Source organism: Anastrepha ludens, chromosome X (genome assembly GCF_028408465.1).
Source record: "Anastrepha ludens isolate Willacy chromosome X, idAnaLude1.1, whole genome shotgun sequence".
Classification (NCBI taxonomy): Eukaryota; Metazoa; Arthropoda; class Insecta; order Diptera; family Tephritidae; genus Anastrepha; species Anastrepha ludens.
The window spans coordinates 81,888,600-81,914,878 of NC_071503.1; the positions used below are offsets into that span (position 1 = coordinate 81,888,600).

The 26,279-nt window shown below is 39.7% G+C and overlaps 1 protein-coding gene across 1 annotated transcript; it reads left to right on the top strand.

Moving 5' to 3' along the window:
- The first annotated feature begins 8,578 nt into the window (after positions 1–8,578).
- On the top strand, positions 8,579–12,193 carry LOC128870279 (uncharacterized). Its single transcript, XM_054112880.1, has 2 exons — positions 8,579–9,005; positions 11,781–12,193. Exons 1-2 carry the CDS (start codon positions 8,579–8,581, stop codon positions 12,191–12,193), a joined length of 840 nt encoding a protein of 279 aa, XP_053968855.1.
- The last annotated feature ends 14,086 nt before the right edge of the window (positions 12,194–26,279 follow it).

A 26,279-nucleotide genomic window follows, 5' to 3' on the forward strand; every position in this document is an offset into this window, starting at 1 on the left:
TTTTACAAAGGTCTACAAACCTATAATTTAATTAATACAATAAAATAAAACCAATGTTTTAAAATTTTACTTACGAAAAGTCCACTTTTTGAATTTTATATTTGCAAACTAATATTAGACTCGAACAAAAAAGAGTATGCGATCAGTACTAAATCAAAATTAACAATACACGTGGTGCGACCTGTCGTTCCTCGAAAAGTGAGAGGAGTGCAGCGTATGCCATAGATAACTAGATGTGAAACTTATTCATTTTGAGAGAGAGCGCGCCCATGAGGACGTTTCAAAACTTGGCAGCATTCACACATTATGGGATTTTGAACAGCTGATAGGCGAAATGGCAGACTGCCAGAAGAAACGCGCCAAAAATAACAGACGAAAACGGTTCGTTTTTGCTTAATGGAGAAATGACGTGTTGAAATGTTTATAATTATTGGTCTTAAAATTAATTCAATTGAAATGTAATAATTTGAATTTAAGTGAGTTTGTAGAGTCCAAAGCTCGTTATATCCTTTTCGACTTCTACTTTTAATTAGTCTTGTGTACATAATGTAATTTTATTGAAAACTGTGTGTTGGTTTATGTAAATTTATATATACGTAAATATTCTATGGTTGAAAAGCGTCCACACTAGTGTAGTTAGCCGACCGCCCATTTTATTAAGACTATTATATATACAGTACGCACACTAATAATGCTGATGTCAACAAAATCTCATAAAAGAGTTTAAAAAAATTTATGTGCGGAATTTTTCAACGGGCCGGATAAAATTAGCAAGAGGGCCGGATCCGGCCCGCGGGCCGGCTTTTGCCCACCCCTGCTTTAGAGCATAGTAGATATATTTGTCAGTTATAAGAAATTGCTATTGGTAAAAGAGAGTCGCACCAACGAGGGGAAACTATCAGAACTTTCCCATGGCTAGAATAAAAATGGGTAGTTGGATGAGGATAGTCATAATGATAATATGAGTGCTTATATGATAGTCAGCTGTCTTGTAGGGTTACGGTTTAGATGAGTTTTTTTGCATATGTTAGGAATATGTTTGCATATGTTTGTACATTTGCTCTTGAATTTTTTAAATGTAGATATGACAATGAGCTGTGTTATGAGGCAGGTCAAGATTTTTTTCTGTCCACATGAATATGGATGGTAGATGTTATACATATGTATTCAACACTTTGTAGTAAATGAATATACATAATAATTTAAAAAGTACAACAGATTGTTGAATACTAACCCTTGATGTAAATGAATGGTTTACAAAGTTAATTTTTATGTGGATATTTTGAAACAATTTTGATAATACACTTAATATCAATACAACTTAGTTCATTAGATACTTAAAATTTCACATTCATGCATGCATATACTTAGAATTAATTTATTCATCTCACAAGAAATAATCTATTTGCGCATGCAAAATGCCGTCTTCAAATAAGCATGAAAGAAAAGTGTACAGTCTTTATTTTGCCTAACACCATTTTACATTTCAATGCAAACACTTCATCTAATTCTGTTCACTACGCTCCGCTATGTTAACTCTCTTCTGTTAACTTTTCCAAGGCTGTGGTGAAATAATAAAAATGTCTTCGCCGCGTTTTGTTAGCGTTTGACATTTAACCTGCTGATTAGTTCCTGAGTCTTCTCTATGAGTTTGCGTTCTCTGCGTTGAGTACGGCTCAGTGTGGTGAGTTTCACAACGAAGTGGTTTACGAGTAATGGAGGAGGTGAATTCGCTTACGCGTTGCTGGAAAACACCGAGATCACTCGAACGCGCCACCACACAACGCGTTATCAAGTCTGCTACTGATGGCGCTCACAGTCACCAACGTACACGCAGGCCCGTGTCAGCTGATACTATAAAACTAATGGGAACCCCATGTAAATGCATTTTCACTACGTTCCGTTCCGTAGTATCCTACATTTTATCATAGAATTTTCGATAGTTCCGTAGAATCGTATCAGCTGAATACTCTCTCACCAAACAGTTCATTTCGAAATCATTTACAAACAAAACTTAGAAAAATTTAAATTTTTATCAAAGTAAAATAAAAACAATGTTGAATAATGTTAATTATAGATAAATTAACTATTTGCATTTGTTGGTTTTTGGCTTTGGTTTGTTATACAATTAAAAATTGTAACTGATAACGAGGATGTGTGAAACAGTGTGTATGGAAAAATTTCAATAAGTAAACTCAAGAAAGATTCAAGTTATGTATGCTATCATATTCTATTAAGCGAAGTAAAAAAGCCTCATTTAATCAGCTCTGCGACGAGGCAGACAAAAATATATGGGGTACTTATACAGAGAGGCGGGCGCCTTAGCCGAATGGATTGGTGCGTGACTACTATTCGGAATCCAGAGAGAACGTGGGTTCGAATCTCGGCGAAACACCTAAAAGAAGAAAAAGTTTTTTCCAATAGCTCGCGCCCCTCCGCAGGCAATGGCAAACCTCCGATCGTATTTCGGCCATGAAAAAGCTCTTTATAAAATATATCTGCCGTTCGGAACATTGTGGAACAGCGTCAAGACGCACGCCACAAATAGGAGGAGGAGTTCGCCAAACACCCAGAAAGGCTGTACATATATACATATAAACTTATATAGAGTAGTGATGTCAAAAATTGCTAAGGCACCGCAAGTAAAATCCCCAACTTGCTAATTAAATAGTTCGGGCCCTGTTTCCTTACCGCAAAGCAGACAACATGTCATACATGCAAGCATCTAGAAATGACATCGAAAATATAACAGGTGAATAAGTTGTGCAAGCAAAAATGATTGGATATTGCAAAGCTTCCTGCCTGGATGGTATTCCGAACATAGCATTAAAAACAGCCATCCCAGAAAATCAAGAGCTATGGTGCTGCAGTTGTGTTTTGAGCAAAGTGTCCCGAACATTTGGAAGAGTCGAAGACTTGTGCTGCTCCTGAAGCCAGGGAAGCCACCAGGTATACTAGGATCCTACCGTCCTTTATGCCTGCTTAACACGATGGGCAAACTTTTGGAACGGCTTATTAACAATAAAAAACAGTACCAGTATTGTTTCCGTAAACAAAGGTCTACTACAGCGGCAATACAAAAGATAGTCAAAATTACTAAAGACGCGATCGCAGGCTAGCGTTGGAAAGGTGGCGATAAACTATACTGTGCAGTCGTGCCTTCAACTCAGCAGACTGGGGACAAATTCTTATCGCACTTAAAAAGCTAGCTGTTCCAGCCTACATACATTTACAATATGATCAGAAACCATCGGAACAATCGAGTCTTGGAATTGACATAGAATATGATAAAGAAGTATGAGGTTACAGCAGGGGTGCCGCAGGGCTCAGTTCTAGGTCCCACGCTATAGAATATTATGTACGACGAAATGTATCGACTACCATTCCGTACAGATGTACATACATATCATAGGCTTTGCGAATGACATTGCTCTGGTAAGTGTAGCCAAACTGGTGAGCGATCATGAAAAGTGAGAAGGCTATACCCTTACTAAAATAGCAGGAACGTTGGGGAAAACTCCACAAAAAAATTGCTAAATCGAAGCTATGGTGAGCTTAACTTCCACCTAACGCAATTCCTGACAGGTCATGTTTGCTACCATAAGTATCTGCATCGCCTTAGAATACGTGTAGGAGGTTTAGTTTGGGTTAAAGTCTCACACTGACTGGGAGGGGCTTTCGATGCTTCCCTCTCGTAAAGGAAAATATTTTCATGCATACATTTGTATGTACGCAAAAATGTAGCATATTTGATGCTTTGGCAAATTTTTGATTTACTTTTTTATTTTTTGGAAGATTTTCATTTAAAATATTTTATAGTTATTTTACTCACATATTTATGTGTGTCACGTAAAAGTGAATAATTGTATACCTACCATACATAACCATTAGACGACCTATGCTCCAACTAAGAGTTACAGGATCTTATAACTTATGTAGGTGTTATTTTGATATTCAAAGAAAAATTCTATTTTTTTAATATAAATGAACGATTCCGGTTCAACGGCTACACCGATTTCCACGTTTGGTGGCTCAAATTAAAACTTATTCAATTTAGAGGGCCTTCAGCAAGCGTTTTTTGTTAGAAAAAAAATATTTTCCAATGTTTTTTTTTAACGGTAAAACAAACAAAAAGAGGCAAAAAACGTTTTTTTTTCAAAGGGTCCGCATTTTTTTAAAATGGGTTTCTTAAAAATCGGAAATTCATAAGGCCCTCCAAATTTCATCTACTTTAAGATTTGTTTTTGGTTTTTTCGTTTCAGATCACTTGGCAGGGCTGTAGAGTGGGACTATCCACCGCCGCGCACGACCATTGTCAGTGAGTGCTGGAGCTGTCATTTTGTATTATTTTTGCTGGAAAAATGTTTGCAAACTTTTTAAAATATGAACAAATAAATGCCACAAAAGTTTTTTGAAAAAATACGTATGAACTCTCAAAAAAAATCATTAAAATACGTACATTTTCGGACGTTTGGACTAGAACCTCACCTTAATAGTGGAAAATAACATCAGGCAAATGACCACCACAACACGCTTACAGGACAATATTCTTTTCACGATATTTTCCATACCCGAATTGCAAAGTGGCTGCCCCATGTCCTCGATAGCCTCACGAATTCCATCTTTGAGGTCTTGAATCGACCATGGGCCGTTGGCGTAGACCTTCTCTTTCACGTGGTCTCAAAGAAAAAATTCACAAGGTGTTAAATCACAAAATCTCGGTGACCAATTGTGATCACCTCTTCGAGAGATAACAGGGTCCGGAAACTTTTCTCGTAAAAGATCAATGGTTGTGCTGCTTGTGTGGCACGTAACGCCGTCTTGATGAAAATAAACGCTATCCAGATCAATACCATCCGATTCCGGCAAGAAAAAACCGTTAATCGTCTCTAGATATCGCAATCCATTCACCTGTAACACCTGTTATTGGAAAATCCTTCACTTACAGTTCGTCAATGTTAGTTTATGGTTAGAGGGGGTGGACAGGCCCAACTGGGGTGGTTTCCTTCCGATATAAACAAAACTGCGTTAGGATTAAAGTACGAGTATATGCAACTTTTAACGGATTGGCAATGAAGAGTATCTGACGTAGAGCCTAGTGTTCAAACGCCTCCCGACGATTTACTTAACGGTAGTACCGGGAGGGTATCGGTAAACTGACGGTAGGAGGTTTAGTTTAGGTTACTTGACGGGGTAAAGACTTTCGATGGTTCCTCCTACCAAAAAAAAAACAAATAAAATCGTTGTAGCAATGATAACCTCTACCTATTGTAACCTACCCAAAAAAAAAAAAAAACAAATAAAATCGTTATAGCAATGATAACCTCTACCTATTGTAACACAAAATAGCAAGGTCCGCCATTGTAGATCCCTCAATAATCAAACGGTTTAGCAGGACTGCAGCGATGCGAGGGAATATTGCCTATTAGTTGGATGAGTGTTGTGTGGTTCTGCCTGAAGTATCATCTGTGAATATATTGCTTAACAGCTGATCGAGCTCCTGTTATTCAATAACGCTATCATAAAAATTTAAGAGTTGTTCGGGTGTATCCATGTGAAGTGGATTCATGAACGTGTGGAATTAACAGCTCACTCAGTGCTCCTTCTTGCAGGCAAGTAATTAGAGATCGCTCACGCGCAGAAAGAAATCGTGCACTCTGTAGTCGCCCATTTAGTCGAATGATAACATCTTCGTCAATAATTGGATTCAACTGGAGTTGTTGAGTCGGAGAGTGTCATGCGAAGACAAGACAAATGAAAATTAAAAAGGTTTATGTTGAATATGCCAGTACACTTGCTGCAATGCTTCGCCTACAGCATGGGGCTGTTTCATGAGTTTTTTCATCGCCAACGTTATGAACCATTGCATAAATGCGTTAGCTGACAACAATTTCTTAAGGTTTGAATACTTAAAGAGTAGTGTGGCGAAAAGTGATGGAGGTTGATTTGATAGCATTGTAGCCAACGAGATAACAGTTTTTTCAGATTGGCCCAATGAGAGGCTGTGGGGCCATTGACCCGATTGACAATGCAGCCATAGTGGTCCGTTTCATCAAATAGAAAGATCCATCAGTTTCGACAGCATACATCTCCGAAATGGGGGTCTGCAGGGTTGCTTGTCATTGGCACATACATATGTCTAAGAATCAACTGATGTAAGTGCCTGAATTTTACATATACGATTACTTATATTAGTATTGTTTGAATTTTTCAGGATGTGTTCGGATTCAGTTGAGCACTGTTTTTGAATCACACCAACAATATGTTTGAAGAGATGGTAGGTGGAGTGTGGCCGAAAGCTTGTTCACAAACTGAGCCGCCAGAACCGCACCGTTTAGTTCCAACCATGAAATGGTTATTTTCTTTGAGGTGGCGATTTTTGTCTCTGTCGATTCGGACGTCTGAAAATACGTGCGATTGGTAATATTTGTACTTGGGTTCTATACCGAGCCACCTTGGTATTATTAAACGTTCAATTTCATTTAACTTCCCTTTAAGACTTATGTCTGATTGTTTTGTTAATGGACACAAGCTAACCCTATATGTTAAAGAAGAAGAATCACACAGCCAAAAAATATAAAGAGGGAAATTCATGCGAAAATAAAACTCCCAAGGACATGTCACATAACGAAAAGATACTAAGTTTGTTTAAGGATCCAAATAATGACATTTTCAAGTTTATTTCCAGATTCTCCTTAATTAGGCGAGACATCTTGCAACGTAGTTTGGTGCCGAAAAAGATAGAGACGCTTCAGGCCTGTTAAGCCAGATTCTGGCAAACTATTCTAATAGAATAGTGTAATAATATTAGAATAGAATAAATTAGTATAATATTGAATTTAAATAATGAAAATGTATTCAAGCTTAATATTAAGTTATTTTATATTTTTGATTTATAAGCATATACAATAGTATACTTTACTGTTTCTCGCTGTCGCTATTTCTTTACCTGTTTCTATTTACTTCCGAGCATTGACTCTATTTCTACAGCTATACATTCCGTTCTTCCTATTTCTATTTACTTAACTGCATACTCTCTCTAACTCTCCACATACTGTTCTTCCATTTCCGCTATCTCTTTTATCTTAGTTTTAGGCCTAATGTAAGGACAGAACATGGAAAATAAAGCCACTTTTTGCATTGTAATCGGACGTGTACGGTGTTATCCTTTGAATTCGAATCCACAGGCAATTAATTTCGCGCTTCCCTAAGTAAAGTGTTTTAAAAAATTAATATCATTATTATTATATTAATTAATATTTTCACAAAACAGTGAAGAATTTTCATGGCGCCCGAGCAGGGACAGTAGTGCGAAAGTGGTACAAAACAAAGTGATAGTCTCAAAAGAACACAAGTTGGCAATTTGTGCACGCAAAATATTTAATAACTAATAACTAAATTAAATAACCAACCAAATAACTAAAAAAAATATTGCCTGCGCGGTCCGTTTACAAGAAAAAACAAAAGTCGTATCGCAAACAAAAAAAAATAACAAAACAGACAAACAGACAACTAAACTAATATACACATGTATATATGCATATATAAAAACTAGCAGTAACTGAAAAAGTGCAGTGACAGTGAGCCCCCAAAAAACAAAACAAAAAAAAATTGTTTGAAAGTGCAATAAAATAATTATACACATAAATATAAATAAAATAAAATATTTATATTCAAAAAAGTTAAAAAAAAACATATAGAACATCGTTACGAAGGGGAGTGAAACTGTGGAGCTATACGTCATATTCACCTGTTCACCAACTGTTCACCACCAATATCCACCGTTACATAGGACATCGAGGGAGGAATGACCTGCAACTGCGTGGACTGCCAAAGGGAAGTTGAAGCTGGAAACAAACCAGTCCACGATAAACAGGTATTGAGTGCGAAAAATTGAAGCTAGAAATCGGCTTTGTGATTGACCGAGATTATTACAGTTGCTTATAATCGTCTCACAGTACAAGGGCTTCAATTATTGGCATCTCGTGTATCCACTTCTTATATGCAAATAAACTTATATACTTATATATATACATATCTATATACATATCTATATTCATATACATATGCTGCCTATGAAGTGAAGGATACAGTGGGACCCGAGGTAGAGGAACTTGTTTGTCACCAAATAATTTGCGAGTACTATTTTTTGGTTTATTTTCGGGATTTTTTCAAAAACTCAAACGAAATTGCGGTTTCTTAATCAGCCGCAATTTTTTCAAAAAAAAAAAATTTGTTTTCGACAATACAAATTTGGTTTGAGCAAAGACTCAATTGTTCGCTGCTTATTTTCGTCTCGTTTTCGTCGGTTCTGGTCAAGTTTCAGCTATTATATATTTCAGTATTTATCGCTTTCGTTTTCGTTTTCGTGCTGAAAAACTTCCAGAACCGTTTTCATTTTGCAAAAGCCACAGGCTAAAGCAGCGAACCTTAATCTCAAAACATGAGTAAACCAAAGTCGGCTATTTCAAGTCTCCCTCCAAGTAAGGAGATGATGGACTTAAAGTCTTTAAAGCGCCAGAGAACTGTTGCAAAAACCAGCATAGGGCACGTATATACGGGTCTCCTTGAAAAGACCATGTCGCTAGATCCAATCGAATTGGAGTGCCGACTCGACATATTGAACTGCGAACACAGCGAAAAACTCATGAAATGTCAGTCGAAAATTGAGGAAATCGACGAAGAAGACATTGCCCGTGGAGAGTTAGAGGACTTAATTGTAGAAACAAAGCCCATTCTGGCGAGAAATAAATCGTCAATTGCCGAAACATCTTTTATTGCACCTCACTGCTCGCGACTACCAAAAATGTCGTTACCTAAGTTCAAAGGAGAATACTCCGAGTTTAAAAGCTTTATGAGTCTATTTGAGAGTTTCGTGCACAATGATCTCACAACCCCGGATATTGAAAAATTTAATCATTTAGTATCATGTCTATCCGGTGAAGCCTTAGGCACAGTGAAGTCCTTCCAAATGTCGGAAGAAAATTATCCAAAGGCGTTGGAAAGTTTGAGAAAGGTTTATGACCATAAATGCCTGATATTTTTTAATACAGTGTCTAAACTTTTTGAATTGTCAAAAACCCAAAGGTCTTCTGCGTCGTCTTTGCGATCAATGATTGATACAGTGTCTGCAGTATATGACTCCCTTTTATCGCTGGGTGACGATAAGCTTATTTCAAATGCGATGTTGATTCACATAGTCATGTCGAAGGTTGATCCCACTACTCGGTCAAAGGCCAAATAATGAAGATACGCGGCAGAAAACAAAAAATCAACAACTGCGACACTCAAAGACAACATTTATCGCGACAAATTCCAAACTGCCGACTTGCCTTCACTGTGGCTCCAAGGACCATTATTTGACAGCTTGTCCAAAATTTCAAGCGCTTACTGCACTTAAAAGATTTGAATTTGCAAAATCTATTTCCCTGTGCATAAATTGCTTGCGCAAGGGACATACACTCTCAAAGTGCAAAGCAGATCGCTGTGGTGTATGCAACCGTTCGCATCACACCATGTTGCATCAATATCCGATCTCCTTTGAGACCGAGCCGCAACCTTCGACGTCACAGGCGTGCATATTAGCAGCCTGCCTGACCGAGTCATGTTAGCTACAGCCGTAGTTAATGTAAAGGCCAGCTCCGGTGTTTACGTGCAAGCGCGAGCTCTACTTGACTCCGGTTCTCAAGTCAACTTTATGACCGAAGAGCTTATGCAGAAATTGCGAATCCGAAAAGAAAAATTCGCTCTAAATATAGTTGGAATTGGCAATTCAAAATGAAAGGGTCCAAGGTAAAATTAAAACCTATATAAAATCGAGGATCAACAATTTTGAGTTTTCGGCGGACTTTTGGGTAATGCGTTCGATATCAGTCAATCATCCAGATCGGACTGTAAACACAAATGGCTGGAAAATCCCACAAAATATTGAACTAGCTGACCCAAGTTTCTACAAATGTCAGAAAATAGACATACTTTTAGGAGCTGAAACATTCTTTGATCTGTTATCGGTGGGTCAGATCAGAACCAGCCCAGGGCAGCCAACGCTGCAAAAAACTGTGTTAGGCTGGATAATTTCAGGCAAGTTTGCCACAAATAATAGCTCCAGTGTCCAAGTAAGTAACACATTATGTCAATTTGAAGAAAGCGTTGCTAGCATTGATACTACAATCCGAAAATTCAGGGAATTGGAAGAAATACCTGCACAAGTAAATTCCACACGACTGACTCCAGAGCAGGCAAAATGTGAGGAATTTTTTTTTAAAACCACACAGGTTTTACCATGCGGAAGGCTTCAAGTCAGACTGCCTTTCAAAACCGACCGTAAATTACTCGGTCATTCGTATGAAACCGCAGCTCGGCGGTTTCAGGCGCTGGAGAGATGGACGCTGAAAGATCCAGTACTTCGTAAAATGTACCTGGACTTCATGCAAGAGTATCTCGAATTGGGGCATATGAGTCCAACAAATAATCGACTCCCGAGTGAGCCACACTATTTCATTCCGCACCAGTGTGTGTTAAGATCGCAGAGCACAACTACCAAGTTGCGCGTAGTTTTTGATGCTTCGAGTCGCACATCAACACAAGTTGCGTTGAATGAAACCTTGATGGTCGGACAGATCGTTCAAGAGGAGCTTTTTTCGACCCTCCTCCACTTCCGATTGCACAAATATGCCATGACTGCCGACATCACGAAGATGTATCGTCAAATATTGGTGCACATAGATGACAGGAACTTCCAGCTCATAGTGTGGAGACAGGATCCATCGGAGCATTTGCAAATTTTTCGATTAAACACCATTTCTCGCCACACGGTGTCTGCAAATGCTAAGCGACAAAAATAAAGCCAAATATCCACTCGGTTCCAAAGTCATTCGGAGTGACTTTTACGTCGACGACCTATTAACAGGATCCGACAGTATAGAAAGCATCACCCAGATACAACAGGAAGTAAATACAATTTTAGAATCGGCAGGCCTGAAATAGACAAGGGGGTTTCCTATCTCTCTCCAGAACAAGAAGCACTAGAGAAGAAGATGAACGCAATTACGTTAACCGCAATCAATGCCACAAGAAATCCACTTCTCGAAATAATTGACAGGTTCTCATATCACAGAAAAGTACTTCGGATTTTAGCTTATACACTCAGATGGCTTCGAAAAATACGAGAGCGAATGGCAGAATCTGAAATAATACCCACGGCAAAGGAATTACAATTGAGTTTCCTTAAAATTGTCGAAATAATTCAACATTTTGAATTTAGCGATGAAATTAATAAATTATCGAAAAATAACGTACTTCCCTCAAGTTTGCAGAAATTAACTCCATTTCTGCATGAACACTCGGAATCATCATTATCGTTTAAATTGATTCGAGTAGGTGGCCGTTTATTAAACGCGCCAATCCCCTATGATGCTAAGTTCCCTTTGCTATTACGCAAATACTCGCACTTTGTGAAAGCATACATCCGGTTCCTACATTTTCGTAATCACCATGCCGGTCCAAAGGCATTGGTAGCGCTTCTGCGAGAAAAAATATGGCTGACAAATGCTCGAGAAGCCTGTAGTCGAACTGTAAGAGAATGCATTCACTGTTTTCGTTATAAGCCAAAATTACAAGGTCAGATCATGGGCAATCTACCCGCCGATCGATTTCGCGCCCAACGGCCCTTCACAATATGTGGGGTAGATTACTGCGGGCCCATTCACATAACCTTAAAAATTCGCGGTCGCCCTCCCGTGAAAATGAATATTGCCATTTTCGTGTGTTTCGCTTCAAAGGCGGTTCATCTAGAACTGATTTAACTGCTGATAAATTAATTTTCGCTCTCAAAAGGTTCATTGGGCGCCGAGGGATGCCAGCCAAAATATACTGCGACAACGCGACGAACTTTGTGGGAGCAGAGAGGAAGCTGAGGGAGCTCCGGGAAGGCTTTCTGAGACAGAAAGAGGAGATTCTCCAATACGCCGCCGACGAAGGATTCATCTTCGCCTTCATACCTCCGAGGGCACCCCACTTCGGCGGCCTGTGGGAAGCAGCAGTGAAGTCGGCCAAACATCTGCTGGTGCGCGCCGTAGGCAATGCGTTGTTAACCGCCGAAGAAACCGCAACGCTTCTCGTCGAAGTAGAAGCGGTACTGAACTCCCGACCGGTCGCACCACTCAGCAACGACCCCAACGACGGCAAGCGCTAACACCGGCGCATCTACTAATCGGTTGCCCCTTGCGAGCTTTGCCACCGGAGAAGGTATGCGTCAACCTCAGCCGCTGCTTAGAGAGATGGCAGCTTGTTTGCTCTCTCAAGCAACAATTTTGGCGCGCGTGGTCGAAGAGCTACCTTCTAGAGCTTCAGCAGCGCAACAAATGGGTGCACCCGCAGCATTGGGTGCTCGGTCGAGTAACCGCAACTATTCCCGGAGCGGACGGCAAAATTCGAGTCGCAGACATTGCTACTAGGTCGGGGGAAGTACAACGCCCTATCCACAAACTCGCCGTGCTGCCGGTGGAAAACAAGAATTGAATGCTGTTGGATTCCTTCAAGGTTGCCGGTGTTAAGCCAGATTCTGGCAAACTATTCTAATAGAATAATATTAGAATAGAATAAATTAATATAATATTGCATTTAAATAATGAAAATGTATTCAAGCTTAATATTAAGTTATTTTATATTGTTTATTTATAAGTAGGTATATAGTATACTTTACTGTTTCTCGCTGTCGCTATTTCTTTACCTGTTTCTATTTACTTCCGAGCATTGACTATATTTCTACAGCTATACTTTCCGTTCTTCCTATTTCTATTTACTTAACTGCATACTTTCTCTAACTCTCCACATACTGTTCTTCCATTTCCGCTATTTCTTTTATCTTAGTTTTAGGCCTAATATAAGGACAGAACATGGAAAATAAAGTGACTTTTTGAATTGTAATCGGACGTGTACGGTGTTATCCTTTGAACTCGAATCCACAGGCAATCAATTTCGCGCTTCCCTAAGTAAAGTGTTTTTAAAAATTAATATCATTATTATTATATTAATTAATATCTTCACAAAACAGTGAAGAATTTTCAAGGCCTTAATGTCAATCTTTGACTCTCTTGGCTTTTTGGCACACTATCCCATAGGGTTTAAAATACTATTGTACTACAGGAGGTATAGGGCTCGTGCATCAACTGGGATAGTCCGCTCTCAAATCAGCTTTACAATCAGTGGAAGACGTTGACCTCTGTTACAATTCCACGAGGTTATTCTCCACTTCTTCAAATTTCTGAATGTCATCAACTTCGCAAGTTCGAGGATGCTAACAAGTACAATTACGCTCCTATTTCATATTATGAATACTGCCTGAATATTGTCTATTTACTGAATATCGTGATAGCTGCGCTATAAGAGCAAATCCATGTTCGGTTCTGGTGGACGGACTCAAAAACTGTGCTAAAGTGGCTTCATATGGACCTTATAAAGTTTAAGCAGTATGGTATGCGAGGTGAAGGGGAAGTGCTCGAGCCGACCAATTCCACCAATTCGCGTTGAGTTAACTAAAAATTGAACGCTACTGACATGACGACGAAATTCAGGCAACAAAGTTCTGACTCCTGGCTGTATGGGCCGAAATTCTTATCACTCAATCAAATTGTGAGGTCCTTGGACCAGTGGAGCACACTGAGTTGCAATACTGCACCCTGCATACAACGTATACATGTTTATACATATATAATTCATCAAGGAATAAAAACGTATATATAACGAAGAGCATTACTCCGGTAAAAACATTGAAAGTGACAGCAAAGTAATATCTTTAAATACTCAGAAAGTTTGGCAAACTTTGAGCGACCTTTTATCTACGTTGGTATAAATTTGTTAGGACCAATTTATGTTGCAATTGGAAGACGCCGAAAAAAAGGTGGGGCGTAATCTTTACCTGTTTCATTCTGCTAGCGGTGCGCTTTGAAGTCGCACATAGTTTAGCCGTTAACTCTAGCATTATTCAAAATTTCATGGCAAGGGGCGAGGTCTACACAGATAATGGTACACATTTCAAAGCAGCAGTAAAGGCTCTATGTGCAGACTCTAATAGCTTTCAAAAATGGAGAACAAGTTGCGAAGATGTCGTTTCGCGATTCAACCCACCAGGGGCTCCAAATAGGGGCGGGGTCTGGGAAAGATTGGTCCATTCGGTTAAATCCGTGGTTAATGATATCTGTCCTTCATCCAAATTCACAGATTAAATGCTCAAAACTTCCTTATGTGAAGTTGTACTTATAATCAATTCTCGACCTTTCACCGTCACATTTGTATCCTTCGACAGCGCAAATGACGATGCACTCACTTCGACCCACCCGGCGCCGCCGACGGACGTAAGCCAGTTTTCAACAAAAAACTTAATTTACAACAACAATAGTACGCAGTTTAGGAGTTCGCTAACAAGTTTTGGCAACGATGGCTGCAGGGATATACTCCAATCCTCCAATGTAGGGAAAAATGGTTTAGCAAACGTGCACCAGTTGCAGTTGGAGACGTCGCTGTTGCCAGTTGTGTCTAATACACTGATTATTGTAAATAGGCTGATACCGTCGTTCGATAATACGCGCATAATTAAGCGCAGTGTAATTGACACCCAACGAAAATACGTAACCAAAACACAATTCGTGTGAAGCACATTGTCAGCAATATACGAATAAGAAATAAGACTTTTAGTGCGATAAGAATAAGAAAATTTTGGTCTGTTTGATCGCGCACGCGATATATTTAAGGTTCCGTTCGTAAAAGTTTACGCAAATGGGGAGAGCCTTTGATCGCCATCCACCTGGGAGTGAGCGGTACAATTCTTCTACGTACGGTTCAAGCAGTTCACAACTTCCGGGCTTCCCCAAGTATCTTCTGGGAAGCTTTCGCAAACCCGGTTGAGAACAAGCTAAAGTGGGAAGGCGAAACAGATATGATATCATGTGAGGTTTCAGACAGGGTGACTCAGTGCCGTATGACTTTTGTAATTTGATGTTGGTAGCCCACCATTTCGCCTATCAGCCAAGGGACTAGCAGTGCTTCCAAGTACTCCAACGAGCACGCTTTCACATAAAATCAGGGAGCTTCATATTTTGTTATCTATGGTCTGAACAACGATTGATTGAATGAGCGTAAGGATATGTGTGAAATGAGTAAGAAAAACTCTGCTGCTGAATACCCTATGACGTGGTAGCCGTAGTTAGGTTGGGTTGGTATTGTTGCCCAGCGACTGGGCACACTTGGTCGAAGAAAGATTCTTCCTTTGTGATATCATAATTAAGGGGGTGTGGTGAGAGAGAAAGACCGATGGGATGCAGGGAGAGGGCGGGGTAAAGTGGTGCTGGGATGCTTAGGAGCGTGCGGATTACGAACGATTACTTTGCTTGCGTCAACCGCTTTACGCTGCTGATGAAATTCATCAGCTTTTTAATGTCAACGCCAGCTATATAAGCTGGCGTGGCAAAGAAGTCGGAGCCGATATGCCTGGATCTTAGCCCCGCCAGAGCAGGGCAGCTAAGGAGAAGGTGCTGAGCTGATTCCACCTCATCCTCCATACATCCAGCGCAAAAAGGACTCGAGGAGATTCCAAGTCTCACAGCATGCATTCCTCGCGCATTGTGTCCTGTGAGAGAACGACATTTTGTCAGCCTCAGGAGCTCGCCCGAGCGCCTCCAGTCCACACGGCCAGAAGGATTTCGCGACCTTACACGTTTGTGTACTTGCCCAGCGCTCGCTGAGTTGGTGCGATGCCCATCTTTCCAGGAGCAGACCGCAGGTAGTCAGGGGGATCCCAATTCTCTCCCTTCGCGGGGAAATCTCCCCACATGCCCCTTGTCTGGCCAGCTCATCCGCCTCACAGTTTCCCGCAATGTCGCTGTGACCAGGAACCCAGATGAGACTGATGTCAAAGAATTCAGACGCAGTCGAAAGCGAGGTCAAGCATTCCTTGACCAATTCCGAATGCACCGTCATAGACCTGCGGGCCCTTATTGCCGCTTGGCTGTCGGAATAAATATTTACTTTCTTGACTGTTAGTACGCATTTGAGCAGCCAATCAGCTGCCTCCTTGATTGCGGCTACCTCTGCCTGAAACACACTGCAGTGGTCCGGTAACCTGAATTTGAGTCTGATGGGGAGCTCCTCGCAAAAGGCTCCTCCGCCAACCTTTCCTTCCAACTTCCGTGAATAAGTTCACCAGGCTCTGCCCACAAGTGTAAACCTCCGTCCACTCTTCCCTTGACGGAATATAAGTGGATAAGGTTCCGGTTGGACTAAACGGGGGTATACACTGATCCGTTGACAGAGGGTTGAACTCGAAGTTTCTTAGGATACTTGAGTGCCCATAAGGGAGGTTGAGCTTATAGCTCCAGCCTCTCAGTCTGATTATTGTACGTGTAGCGGCAAATCTGCCTGCGATGTCTACGGGCACCACATTTAACATTGCGTTGAGCGCCAGAGTAGGAGTCGTTCGAAGCGCCCCACTGATTCCAATGAGTGCCGACCTCTGAACTCTCTCCAGCTTATGCAAAAATGTCGTCTTCTCTAGTGAGTTCCACCAGACTACGACTCCATATAACAAGATAGATTTTACAGTAGTATTATATAGCCAGAAAAGAACTCTAGGCGAAAGGCCCTACCTTTTGCCAATTGCGCCCTTGCACCCATACAAGGCGATTGTTGCGTTCCTCATTCTTTCCTCAATATTGGGCCTCCCTTCCATCTTTGCTGTCAAGGATAATACCTAGGTACTTCACCTTGTCAGAAAGCATCAGAGGAGGGCCCCCTAGTGAGCTCTGGGTATTTTATGTTTCCTCGTAAATAGGACGAGCTCCGTCTTAAGAAGATTCACCAACAGGCCTCAATTCGTTGCTCATCTAACAACTACGTTCAGATCCGCGTAGACAGCCACCCTGCAGCCCCCTTTCACCAGCTCCTCCAGCAAGTCATTTACGACAACAACCCAGAGGAAAGGAGAGAACACCACCTTGCGGAGTGCCCCTACTCACCGCGACAGTTCTGTCGCCAAGCATTTTATAGGTAATCTGATCAGGTCGGTTTCGACCCCCAGTTTACCCAGAGACCTGGTGATTGCCTCAGGGAGGACGTTGTGAAAAGTCCTCTCGATGTCGAGGAAGGCGCCCACCGCAAGCTCCTTCTGAGAAAGAGACTCCTCAATCTCTTTCACAACTGTGTGCAGTGCAGATTCCACCGATCGTAGTTACTTTCACAAATTCGGATGGCTAAAACTTGCAATCTATCATCCCTGCGTGTGAAACAAAATTCGCATACAACTCGCGGTTTTATGTAGTACATCTACGTTCTATCAATGTTTCTACTTTTTTATTTCTCACAGTTGAGCACATAAGCGGCATTGACTGCCGAACAGTTCTACTCATTCAACATTATAGTTTCGATAAGTTTGGCATACAATTTTTTCATTTGAAACATTGATATTGTCATAATCGGCCTTAACAACCACGCTGTTAGTTCTACCTTTTCTAACATGGATAAAAAAGTAAAAAAAGTGGGTGTGGTGGTGAACGGAGACAGAACGAAGTACCTTCAGTCATCAAACAATCGGCGCACTCGCATATCGTCACCCATGTCATTGTTAACTTTATGATTTTGTAGTAGTAAGAGAACTCGTTTGCTTAGGAACTAAAGGGTTTTCCAATAACAGGTGTTATCTATCGCCATCTAGAGATGATTAACGATTTTTTATGTCCGGAATCGGATGGTATTGATCTGGACAACGTTTATTTTTAACAAGACGGCGCGACGTGCCACACACGCAACGAAACCATTGATCTCTTACGGGGAAAGTTTCCGGACCGTGTTATCTCTCGAAGAGGTGATCACAATTGGTCACCAAGATTTTGTGATTTAACACCTTGTGACTTTTTTCTTTGAGGCCACGTGTAAGAGAATGTCTATGCCAACAGCCCATGGTCGATTCAAAACCTCAAAGATGGAATTCGTGAGGTTATCGAGGGCATGGGGCAGCCACTTTGCAATTCGGTTATGGAAAATTTCATGCAAAGGATATTGTCCTGTAAGCGTGGTGGTGGTGGTCATTTTCCTGATGTAATTTTCCACTATTAATGACATACCTTCCCCTTTATAATGAAATAAACATCCGATCATTTATATTAAAAAATAGCATTTTTCTTTGAATATCAAAATAACACCTCTTATTGGAAAACCCTTTTGCATTAACACTGATAATAATGTCAGCCTTAAAATCCAACGGTAAATCTCTCTTGCCAACAAGTGCTACTTTAGTAAAGTGATAAATTAATTTATTAAAGTCCTTCCTCCATGAACAAAACTAAGACTTTATGAGTTAGAGTAATAAGGTTAATAACGGCACGTTCGCACTAATTTCTGCTCGCACTTTTAAAATAAAAATCACAGCTGCTGTCTAAATGCTCTGCTTATATGCAGCGCACTCTCATTACCGCTCGAAATTTCACCTGAACCCAACCCCGTGGTGTCAAAAAAATCAGTTGGTAGTTTGGCTGCTACTGAGCTTATGCGACTAATGCATGTTTTATCGGACGAGAAGCTGCAGAACATTGCTACAAAAAGTGATCTTTCTGCGGTTACGACGAAGTTGCGAAACGAGTAAATGAATTAACTGAAGAAAACAAAGCGCTTAAAGAAGAAATATGCCAAATTAAAAAGGAGAAGGATATTGGTCGGGCTGAATTCCAAAGAGGAGTGGAGAAGAGTTCTTCGCCTCTAACTTCAATCACGAAACTGTTCTTTGAAAAATTTGGCATTGGAGCAGCAGCTATTTCTAATGTGAATGTGCTTTACGAGAAGGATGCGAGGCGAGCCAGCAAAGTGGAGTTCTCATCAGAAACTACAGTGAAGGAGGTTTTCAGGAACATTCGTAAGCTTTCGGATTTAAATATATCTGTCGACAACGATTTAAGCAGTGATAAAAGATTGGAGAAGCAAGTTTCCTTTCATCTTAAACACACTTTATTAGCAGCAAATCCAAAGCACAAAATTCAAATATTAGGGAAAAACTGAAAATAGGCAACAACTGGTTCAAATGGGGCAACGATGTAAAATTAATTTGTGGCAAAAAATTAAGGGTTAAAGTTCTAAATTTAGATGAAAACAATCTGGTAAGTTTAGATATCAACCTAATAAGTACTTTAGCCAAAATTAGAGCGAAAAATCCTAAATAAGAAAACTAAGTAGTTTTCATATGAGCTCAAAAGATTCTAATGAAAATATAATGTACGAGGTGTGTTCAAAAAGTATCGTGAATTTTGAGTTTTTTTCAAAAATTAAATATTTCTTCATTAATATATATTTGTCCCTTAAAAGTAGTCCCCATGAGATATTATGCACTTGTGCCAACATTTTTTCCAATCTTCGAAGCACTTAAAAAGATCAATTTTTTATCTTGTTCAGCTCCTCCTTCTATGACGTCTTTATCTCGTCTATCGTAGCGTAGCGTCGTCCTTTCATGGGCCTCTTCAGTTTCGGGAGCAATAAAAAGTCACAGGGGGCCAGATCTGGGGAATACGGTAGCGCAAAAGCAACGATGTGTGAGCAGAGGCGTTATCCTGACGCAAGAGCCAATTTTTGTTCTTCCACAAATCCGGGCGTTTCTGGCGGATCTCTTCGCGCAAACTGCACATTAATTGCAGATAATATTCCTTATTGGCCGGTTTACCCTGTGACAAGAACTCATAATGCACAACGCCGCTGCAGTCGAAGAAAACGGTAAGCAAACCTTGTACATTCGACCGAACTTGGTGCGCTTTTTTCGTTCTTGGTTCGTGCGGCAGCTTCCATTGAGATGATTGAGCTTTCGTTTCCACGTCATAACCACAAACCCACGATTCGTCACTAGTTATGACGCTCTGGAGCAAATTTGGGTCGTCGCGGGCAGAATCCAACATTGGCTCCTTAAACCATCTGAAACCATCACTGGCGATCGTTACCGACTGCAGCTAATGCTTTTGAATGGAGCTTTCAAAGGTAAGCGGCAGGAATGGGACGGTGGACATGACAAACTAATTTCTGCATGAAAACGCCAGGCCACACATTGCTAAATCGGTCCAGAAATATTTAGAGGGACTGTATTTTGAAATCTTGCTCGTCGTATTTCCTAGGCATTGCACCTTCGGATTACCATCTGTTCCGATCAACGCACTCAGCCTTTATTGGACAGCAGTTCACTTTTTACGAGAGCATCGCCAACTGGCTCAATGAATGGATTAATTTAAAAGAACTCGAATTTTTCGTCATAGGAATCCTTATGCTGGAGTAAAGTTCTAACTCCCATACTTCAAATAATATCATGTTTTGTCTAAATAATTCGTAACTTTGGCTAAGAAAGGATGGAAACTTATTCCCATACCCAATAAAAGAAAACAACTATTGGTAACAAAAGAGCATATATATATATACATATATAATTGGCGCGTACACCCTTTTTGGCTGTTTGGCCGAGCTCCTCCTCCTATTTGTGGTGTGCGTCTTAATGTTGTTCCACAAATGGTAGGACCTACAGTTTCAAGCCGACTCCGAACGGCAGATATTTTTTATGAGGAGCTTTTTCATGGCGGAGAGCTTGGCCACCTCTAATTGTTATTAATGTTTCAAATTAAAAAAAAAATTGCATGCCCAATTTGGTGCAACTATAAAAAAAGTTCTTTGTCAGATTATAAATAATGGTTCCTATAGAACAGTGGTCGCCAACCCGTCGATCGCGAGCTACCGGTAGCTCTCAAAGGCAATTATGGTAGCTCGCGCTGCTCACGTTGCAAAAAATCCAAAAGTCTGAAAATCATACCAGTATTAGCAAATTTCAGAAATTTTCATAATAAATAGATAAACAGCGGCAACTCTGCGGTAAGCGATTTCGCGCCGACAAACACGACGCGAAGTCGCGTCTCCGTTCTAGGATCGGCTGGAACCGATTAGCGTGTTCGAGAATTTTTTGGCTTTATATGTACGCAATGCACGTCGACATTGCGCTCAGTTTAATACTGAACGGCATTATCAACGTTCTGCGTGCAGCGGTTGGGTTAGAGTTCGAAACATTATGGCGAGCAGTAGTAAGAAGGCGAAGATATACCATTTCCATTCGGAATGGGAAGAACAATACTTCTTCACAGAAGTTAAAGGCAAAAGTGTTTGTTTGTTATGTAATACATCTGTGTCAGTTCCTAAAAAAGGAAATATTGAGAGGCATCATAAAACTGTACATTCGAATTTTGAGAAGGCATTCCCGTTAAATTCTGCCACCAGAAAGGAAAAACTGAAACATTTAAAAATCCAGTTAATTGGACAACAGTCAATATTTTTGAAAACAATCGACAAAAATAAGGCTGCAACTGAAGCATCTTATCGTGTTTCCCAGATAATTGCACAAAAGGGAAATCCTTATGAAGACGGGGAAATCATAAAACAAGCATTTTTGGAAGCTGCAGATTCTTTATTCGCCAACTTTAGAAATAAAGACGAAATAGTGTCTGCTATAAAATCTATGCAACTTTCTGCTAATACAGTGATGAGGCGAGTAGAAGTAATGAGCAATGATATTTTTTTACAGTTAAGAAGTAACTTAGATAACTGTATTTATTTTTCACTGCAACTGGATGAATCAACAGATGTAGTTGACACCTCACAGATGGCCATATTTGTCAGGATGGCTTTTAGTGATTTTACAATTAAAGAAGATCTTTTCAAGTTTATTCCACTCAAAGGACATACTACTGGGCTAGAGCTGTTTTCTCATTTACAAAATCTCATCTCTTCTCAGAAAATTCCAATATCAAAAATGGTAGGCCTGACAACTGACGGTGCTCCCGCTATGGTGGGTTGTGATAAGAGGCTCGTGGCGCTATGTCATAAGGATGAAAGTTTTCCACAATTTCTTAGTTACCACTGTATTATACATCAGCAAGCATTATGTGGAAATTTTCTAAACTTGAACAACGTTATGAAACTGGTGGTGAAAATTGTGAACAAGATTAGAGCTCAAGCGTTACAAAGAAGATTATTTAAAGCCTTGGCTGATGAAATTGACTGTCAATACGGAGAGCTACTTCTTCCCTCTGAAGTGCGATGGTTAAGCAGAGGACGAGTGCTCAAACGTTTCAATGATGTCCTGCCTGCTATACTCCAATTTTTCAAAGAACGCGATGAACCGATTCCTGAACTGGAAAATTCGACTTCGCTCAGAGATTTTGGTTTTCTTGTGGACATTACAGAGAAATTAAATGAGCTTAACTTGCAGCTTCAAGGCAGGGATAAAGAATTAGCGGAAATGATTTCTGATATAAATACATTTATTACAAAACTTGAATTTTGGGAACAAAACCTAAAAAACCGCGATACTAAGCATTTTCCTATTCTTTCCGAAAAGATAACCAAAAATCTATTAGAGCCCTATGACAGTAAATATCATATGGAAATAGTTTCTAACTTGAAGAAAAACTTTAAAAATCGTTTCAAGGATTTCAGCAAAATTGCTTTAGTGACGCAATTTGTTGTTTCACGCTTCATGGACATTGATATACAACAGTTTGCAACTTGTGTTATGAACAACTTTGGCGAAGACATTGCTGTGACAAAAATGGAACTGATTGCTTTTCAAAGTGACTTGACTTTAAAATCTTTAGGTTCAAATACAAAATGTAGGTATATGGACTTTAGTAAGTAAAGATAAGTATTCAGTTTTATGTCGTGTTGCGTTGAAAGTGAAACCGTTATTCAGTTCAACTTATTTGTGTGAATCTTCTTTTTCCAATATGAAATTTATTAAAAATAAATACCGCAATCGGCTTACAGATATACATTTGGATAACTGTATTCGAATGACTGTATCAAATTATACTGCAAATATTAAAAAAATTATCGATGAGTCAGAATGTCAACCTTCTCATTAAATATGCTCTTTTTATATGTCCATAATTTATTTATATAATAATATACAATACTATTACTGTTTTGTTGTTTTTTTAAGTCGCTTGTGATTTGCTATTATGACTACAAAAAATTTTGTTACGATTGATAGGTGTGAACATGGATGTAGTTATGCATAAGTATAAGCACTATAAGTCATAAGTTTATTACATAGCGTTTTTCAATAGGTGCGCTTCAACTTTTTTCCGATAGGGAGGGCGAAAGACGCAATATTTTTTTATTTTTCGCTTGTCATTTGTAAACTTCATTCGTATACATTTCATCATGGAACGCTACACACTTGAGCAACGCTTGCAAATCATTGAATTTTATTATAAAAATGCGTGTTCTGTTAAGAAAGTTTAAAGTCGAAAAATCATCTTCAGTGATGAAGATCACTTTTGGCTCAATGGCTTTGTCAACAAGCAAAATATGCGTTACTGGGCAGAAAGCAATCCACACGTGATTCATGAGGCACCGTTGCATCACGAAAAAATCACTGTTTGGTGCGGTTTACATGCCGGCGGCGTAATTGGCCCATATTTTTTCGTTGACGTGAACAATCGCCACGTTACTGTGAATGGAAATCGATACCGCGACATGATAAACGATTATTTTTGGACGCAATTGAATGGTATGGACTTAGACGACATGTGGTTTCAACAGGACGGAGCCACACAGCACACGCTATAATTGATTTGTTGAAGAGTAAGTTCGATGAGCGCATTATTTCCAGAAATGGACCGGTCGAATGGCCGCTGCGCTCGTGTGATTTGACGCCTCTAGACTATTTTCTTTGGGGTTATGTGAAGTCATTGGTCTACAGTAACAAGCCGGCGACGATTTGTGAGCTCAGAGCCAATATTGAACGCGAAATTGCTGGAATTTCGGCCGATTTATGCAAAAGAGTGGTCGAAAATTGGGTTCAACGATTGGACTTCGTAAAACGTGCACGCGGTGGTCATGCAAAAGAAATCGAATTTCATACTTAAATGTATATGTTCAAACTCGATAATAAAAAAAAAATTAGTTAAAAAAGTCAAACCGTTTGTGTTTTATTCAAAAAAAAAGTTGAAGCGCTCTTACTTAAAAACGCTTTATATAGAACGTATATTAGTAAAATAAATACATGTATTGTATGTCGAATATAACTGTGTATTATTTAATTTACGTTGGCTTGTGCAAGTAGCTCGCTGTTTATTTCAAAATCTTGAAAGTAGCTCAACACATTGAAAAGGTTAGCGACCACTGCTATAGAATAACTACCATCGAAGCTCTTAATTATCGCTCTATTATAAAATTGCTAACTGACGAAAATATTCCTTGTTTCAGTTATGAAGACAAACAAAACGTAAATGATATAAAAACTTAAAGTCTAAAAGCAGTTAGTGCAATTTTCTGTTCACATCTGATCCATCTGATCAATCATTTGACTACTGATTGCCACAACGCGCGAGAATTGTGTAAAGCTATGCAACGTGCAGGCTGTAAACCGACTTACTGACCATCCGGATTTCTTTGATTTTTTTCGTCTACAAAAACATTCAGATCGCCCATCTCTCTGCTACTGAAGGTTTTGACTTCAGCTCGGATCATTCACTGGTACACCTGATAATATATCAAGATGCAACACAAAACCAAAGAGCAACAAAGCTATTCAATGCTCTCACCGACCGGGAATATTTTCAACTTCATCTGGAGCAACTTGACAAATATAACTACATCGCTACTAGCGATGATATTATCAGAAACCAGAAACACGGTGACTAAGGAAATGCTTGCAGCAAACCAGACCTGCATAAATTAAACTTACAAAATACAGTTATACACGGCGATCGAGCTATTTAAAAATGATACATTCCATCGATTTCTGTCTGTGCTCACGGCTGATAAAAAAACAGAATATTCCTTGTGGAAAGCGACTAAATTTTTCAATAGACCAATTCAACACAACGCTTCTGTAGAAATTGACGAGAAAAACTGGGAATATCTGTTACCAGTAATGTTGAAGCTTTTTGAAAAAAAACTTTTAAAACGTCTACAACCAGTCACGTCTGATTCGCATTCACCAATTTGATTTCAGAAAAAATCATCCAACGCCCGATAAAATACACAGAGTTATAAGCACCATACAAAGCGCTATGGAAAAGAAAAGAAAAAAGTGTGTTCAACCGTTCTTCTTGATGTATCGCAAACTTTCGACAACGTATGGCATGAAGGGCTCCTCCAAAAGCTCAAGTCCATACTGCCAACACAATACAGCGAAATGCTCTCGTCATATCTTAATGATAGGTACTTTGCATAAAACACGAAAATGCATATGCGTCTTTAAAAAATAGAATCGCAGGCATTCCGCAAGGAACCTTTTTTGGTTTTCTGCTATATCTCCTCTATACCCACGATCTACCGTTGGAAAATCAGCAAATAACTGCAACATTTACGGATGACATTGCTATACTTGCAGTCGATAACACTATCGAAAACTCAACGAATAAGCTACAAGAACCTGTTAACTCTATTAATCCATGGGCTAACAAATGGAGAATAAAGCTAAAAAAGCAAGTCACTAAATATTGTCTCAATCTTCTTCATTGGTAGGCGCTCAAGCTTATCAATAAGCAACAAATTACTTATTTACAAACAAATACTAAGAGCAATTTGGACTTACGGTATACGATACCTCTATCCAAGGTTTGCAAAGCAAAATCTTGCGAGCATAGTAAACGCGCCATACTACTATACATACTTTATATCATCGTGATTTTGGCATACCAACTGTGACTGAAGTAATGAAGCAATTTGCCATAGCTGAATTCGGCTGAATTCGATTTAAACGCACAATGGTAGCATGGAGAGCGCGGAGCGATTATATTGCAAAATGTTATCTTAAAACAAGTTGAATTATCAAATGAAAATCATATTCGCAATATCTCAGCGATACAGCATTAGCAATTCCCTCAAATACATTGCCTTTTGTATGTCGTTTGACTATAGTGTCTTCTAGTGAGTGGAATATTATAGCCACTAGTCGGCCTTCGTAGCGCAAGTGAGATGTTCCGCAGTTGTTATTATTGTACCAGTATACCACATCATGCTAGGTATGGTAAAGTCACTGGTCGTCATTGTCTGCCCCTTTTTAGCATAGGCCCAAGAAATATGCAGTTTCGACGGGGTCGGTCTAAAAGGAAAGGAGTGTTGGATGAGTAGGGCGGAGCAGTCAATGCCGCTTATGTGCTCAACTGTGAGAAATAAAAAAGTAGAAACATTGATAGAACGTATATTTACTACATAAAACTGCGAGTTGTATGTGAATTTTGCTTCCCACGCAGGGATGATAGATT